Genomic DNA, 5,183 nt, shown 5'->3' with positions numbered 1-5,183 from the left:
TTAGGATACCTCGTATAGGCGTGCGCGCGCTGCGCACGTTGCCTGCTCATGCGTCTGCCGTCTCTCATCGCCCTGGGAACTTGATTGTCCCCAGGTTTCAGAACTCCGGGACCAGCTCGAGCGGGACCACACGTTCGCCATGCGACCAATCTGGACGAACGACGTCAAAGCATGATTGATGTTGTTTGCCAGCCACACTTTGTTCTTAGGGCCAAGGGGGCGTTTTTTTTTTTTTTTTTTTTTTTTTTTTTTTTTTCTGTCCTCTTTGGTTACTGACGGACAGGCCCCTGTCATGTTCTTTCTGCGGCTGATGACATGACATTAACATCGGCTGTTATACCTGCCATATAGGGGTTTTGTTGCTCGCGAGGTTGCACTTGATCTCTTAATTTGCCATAATCCCGGCGGCAGAACATCATCCAAGCAAAAAAAAACGAACAGGAATAAAATATCGAACATCAGCCAAAAGGATGGTGGGCCAGACCTTTTTCGCAGGCTTTTTCTGCCCATGCAAGCTGCTCGGTTCAGTTTGATACGCAGCCGGGATTACCAATATGTCAACTTAATCTGGGACGTGACGGCATGCCATCCGATGCATTCTCCACTTGTGCAACCTTCCTGATACTTCCAAGCCACACAGAGACGCCTTTGCCGAATTGAATTGAATTTCTTTCTTTCGCTTCATTCAATTGATACGCAATCGAGATGATAAAATACCGGTGGGCATAGATCTAGCCCGAAGCCAAAATGGCGAAACATTAGTGCTTGCGCGTGATGCTCTAGACTGCACTAGAAGAACCAAATTACTAGGATGAAGGCCCTAGAACATTCAAGCACGGCGACGGCGCCGCTGTCAAAAACAAATCTTCAGGGAAGATAGATGCCCTGCGCCGTCTAAATCCTTCGGGGTTCCCCTTGTCAGTCCGTCGCGAAAGGATTCATCGGACTATACAGCACGCCATAAATAGATGATAGAGATAGTTATATATAAAATAGAAAAAGTTGGCATGGCGACGAGAACGAAGACGACCTAGCGTCAGGCGGCTGGTTTAATAAAAAAATAAAAAATAAAATAAAAATAAAAAAGAAGAAGAAGAAGAGTTGATGGAAATAGATAACAACGGCCGGCTTCACATGATGCTCTCACATGGTGATGAAAGACGGGCCCCGGCAGAAACCTCACTGCTTCTTACAGGATGAAGCAGATACTTTGGGCAGCTTGCTGCCTGGCATGCCTGTCGGCGATGAAGTCCAGGTACACCTACTAAACTATTCGTATCAAGATGTGAGTGGGGGGCTGAGAAAGCTTAAAGCGGATACGCGCTGGCCCGGGCGCTTTTATTTTGTGTTATTTTATGCAAATCTTCCGAAGCTATTGAGCAAAACAGCTTTACTTGACACAAGCATTCACACAACCTTCAGACTCGTTTCTCATTCCACATCGGCGTTTGCTATGAAAGCATCTCCACAGGCTGAACTCGACTCAGGTAAATTTTACTTACTCGTCTGTTTCCGGTCCTTTTTTTCTTCTTTTCTTTTTTTTTTTTTTTTTTTTTTTTTTTTTTTTTTTTTTTGTAATGTTTTTCTCTACCGCTTCTTAATCCGAATGCATGGCTACCATCATTCTCCAAGTCATAGTTCTAACCTGTTTTTCTTCCCAAGTTCACTTTGTTTATTTTTTGTATCAGAAGTGCATTCAGTAGGTATGACTGCAAGTGGATGACGAGCGCTTGCAGAGAGGTACGTACCCATACTAAACATCAAAAGACAGTCATCTCATCTCTACTGATTTACTATTACTGGCTGACAGACAGGCCGAGCTGAGGCATGAGCCAGGGATGCATGCATATCTGTACAAGTGAGTACGTACATGAGTTGCCACGGATCTGGTGTTGCCTTTTCACACTATTCGAGCCAACGGCATGTAGCTACTGCACTAGAGGCAAAGGCATGCGTTGCATCGACTCGCGGCAACATATTGATAAGCAATGTCGGGTACAACTCAGTTATCGTGGCCCTTGTTTGGAGGCAAAAGATCAACCCGCATTCCATGTTTTCCACCTAGTTTATTCCTCTTTGGGTCATGTGCATAGTCGTTGGTGATAGTAAGGGAGCACAAAGACGACGAAGTGAATACTGTCCATTTACCCTGGTATAGGGTTATAAGGCAGGTAGGCGGCTTACAATATGTGAATACCCGCCCCGTCGTCCCTTTTTGGAGTTGGTGATTTGGGGGTCCACGAGCTCGTTAGAGAATCCCAATTTGGTATCCTCGGTAAGATGTGGCGCCTCCTTGTTGAGGTATGCAGCCAGCCCCGATATTCCTTGGTTCGGTTCGGAACACATGTTGTCTCTCTAGCATTTTCTTCTTCTTTTCTCTTTGCCACTGCGATCCTGCTCCTTTTACAGATCGTGTAACATGCATGACCAACCTGCAACTAGGCAAAAATCGATGAGACCGGCGTGATCCCAGGGCTGCCAGCCGGGCCGTCGTGGAGGGTGGGTGTGGTCGATGGAATCATTATTCGGTGGTGCGTATATACTTTGTAAGTCTGGCACGTTTAAACTGACTGGTATATTTTATGTTTGCCTGCAACCTCATTAATCAAGATCATACAGATTCGACGGGGGCGGTTCCCTGCCCCCATGCTGCGCCGGCTCTGCATCCGTCGGATTATCGGATTACTGAGAAGGGTGCAGCCCACATGCGTCTCTTTTTGTATATATGCCCCTACTCTATCATCTCATCTTTTTTGAGGGGGATGCCGTTCCCTTGTGCAACCTCACATCGTGCACATACACACAAAACGGATTCATCACCATCCGGACAGGTCATGACATGACTGACGATCAGAGGACGGCTCCACTGAAGCTGTCTGATTGAATTTGTTGCTGTCTGTCTGTTCCCCTAACACTCCCCCAGGGGCCCTGCCACCTAGTTTTTTTTTTCTTTTATCGTGTACTAGGCATAATTCTCCTACCCGCTTGCCGGTGATCTGACTGGTCCGGTCTCTTGTTTCCGCTCAGGAGCTGGGACGATTTATTTAGAGAAGGAAAAAAAAAAAAAAAAAAAAAAGCCAGGACGGTTCTTTCTTTAGTTGCGAGCGAAGTACCTTTGGCTTGCACCGAGACGAGAGAAGAAACAAAGAAAAACCATGGTTCGCAATCGGTGGGGTTCAAAGCTTCAGATAATCATTCATCTACTGCGTACGTGAACTTCTAACTTGTTGTGGAGTTTTCTCAGTCCCCTCCGAAGCAAGAAAAACACAGCCTCAAAGAGGCATTTTGGTTATGGTACTTTGATGTTACACATCACATTTTCTCAAATGTTCTTCTTCAACCCCACGTATAAGTGTAAGGTAACCAACCTATTTTGGGGCGTCTGTGTGTCTGGGCGCGGCGGCGCGTCTTGTGTGTACGGGTACGCAATCGTCAAATCAAGGGGGAGGAGCTGCCAGAGCCACCTGATATTTTATTCTTCGCACCGGATCCAACAGCCGTTTCTCATGTTTGCCAATCCATCCGTCATTGATGCATCGGGATCCACCTTGCTACAACCCACCTTCTGCTGCTTTGCTACTCTATAGACAAGGATTTCGATGGTTCGCAAGAATGTCCCGATTTGGTTTAGCGTCAATGCTCCCCTAAACCAGGCTCTGGCTGTCAAACAACCCCAGTTCCGTTATCCACCTTGAACATGGCATGCGGGGCCAAACAAGACCAAAAAGAAAAGAAAACACACCTTGCACGCACATACACACACCTTGACACACACACACATCGAGGTTACATGGGGAGCAATAAAAAAAATGAAAAAAGGAGATCCAATCTTGCAAATCTACAGTAGCAGACAGACAAAAAAGCAATAGAGCGCACTCCATGCATGCATACTTTTTTTTTCTTTCTTTTTTCTTTCTGTTTTGTCATTAGCGCGCATCTCTTCTAGACACCCCCGGGAAGCCCCCATCCGGGCCCCGGGGATCAAGATATTGTGCAGCCAAGTCGTCACTTGGCTCTTGATTGATAGGAACGGCGGGCAACGGTTCGCCAGCCCTGCCTGCACCCGGGGTTTGGGAAGATTTTCTTGGCGAACTGCTTGCTTAACCTACATACATAGTAGAAAACAGTAAGAAAAAAAGGTTAGACAAAAAAAAGGGTTTGTACAATAACGTGCCGTGCTCGCCCCTAAAGAAAAAAAAAACCAAAAAAAAAAACCATATCTCCGGGCAAACTACGGGTAAAGGAAACCAAACTTGCCCTCAACCGGGGTTTGGGTTCCGGTAAAACGTGGCAGGGTGAAGGGACGGGCGATTGACTGCCGGTCCGTGTGTTCATCTTTCTCTCTTTTTTTCGCGGTCTTCTTCCCTTGGCCTCCTCCCCCCCAGTTTTCGCCGAGTCGCAGCATTTTCCCTCTTTTGCACATGGCGAACCACAATCCGACCAAGTTCGGGAGGACCGGCTCCACCGTCCCCACGTCCGGCTATAGATTTTCGGCCCTATACCATAGTAACAACGGAATGTGGGCTCTTTTTGAGTCGATATTTGGTCTGTGTATCCGAGATTTGTATTGAAAGCAAATTGATGGACTAGTTAATTATACAATAATACGGCACTTTTTTACCTTGTGACCTCTTTTTGCACAAAAGTCACCTATCTACTGCGGGTGATTCTCTTGAATTATTGACACAATTTTTTATCGCTATTTCTTAATGTATATATGTACCTATTAATGTCAGTTATGACTTATATTGTGGCGTAGTGTTGCGTACACTATTTTCTGTCAGCAACTCAAGGCGGCGAAAATAGTCCGCCAAACAAAAAAAGACCGGGGGTTAAGTCATTTTGTATCAAGTACCAGTAAGCAAATCAAATCCAAAGATCAAATGAGCAAAGGTTTGCCCATCTACAAAGATGATGACACCCGGATTAACCTCAGACGATGAGGCTATGGCCCCTTTATTTTTATTTATTTTTGTTGCTCACTCGTCAAACAAGGTTCGCGGGAAGCCAGCTGTCAGTTTGACATGGAGGGGGATACCGCACGCACGCATGCACATGTATGCCAGCCTCTATTTTTTTTTTCCTTTCTTTTTTGTCCTATTTATTGTTGTACTAAACCTTTTCATTTGACATCTAATATGGTCCATGTTCAGCAACATACATACAGCACGTGCGGCCAGTTT

At 45.8% G+C, this 5,183-nt stretch overlaps 2 protein-coding genes across 2 annotated transcripts; both read right to left on the bottom strand.

The window, feature by feature from the left end:
* On the bottom strand, nt 1-294 carry PgNI_09965 (uncharacterized protein; the record flags this gene model as incomplete). Its single annotated transcript, XM_031129946.1, has 1 exon — nt 1-294. One exon carries the CDS (start codon nt 292-294, stop codon nt 1-3), a length of 294 nt encoding a protein of 97 aa, XP_030977448.1.
* A 1,488-nt stretch (nt 295-1,782) lies between these two features.
* PgNI_09964 (uncharacterized protein) lies at nt 1,783-4,105 on the bottom strand (the record flags this gene model as incomplete). Its single annotated transcript, XM_031129945.1, has 7 exons — nt 1,783-1,850; nt 2,062-2,211; nt 2,433-2,566; nt 2,821-3,012; nt 3,369-3,464; nt 3,486-3,656; nt 3,951-4,105. Coding segments are annotated over 7 exons (966 nt in total), but the record flags the coding sequence as incomplete, so codon positions are not given.
* Nucleotides 4,106-5,183: the final 1,078 nt, after the last annotated feature.

Source organism: Pyricularia grisea (genome assembly GCF_004355905.1).
Source record: "Pyricularia grisea strain NI907 chromosome Unknown Pyricularia_grisea_NI907_Scaffold_7, whole genome shotgun sequence".
Taxonomy (NCBI): Eukaryota; Fungi; Ascomycota; class Sordariomycetes; order Magnaporthales; family Pyriculariaceae; genus Pyricularia; species Pyricularia grisea.
This window is presented reverse-complemented; position numbering and strand designations above follow the sequence as displayed.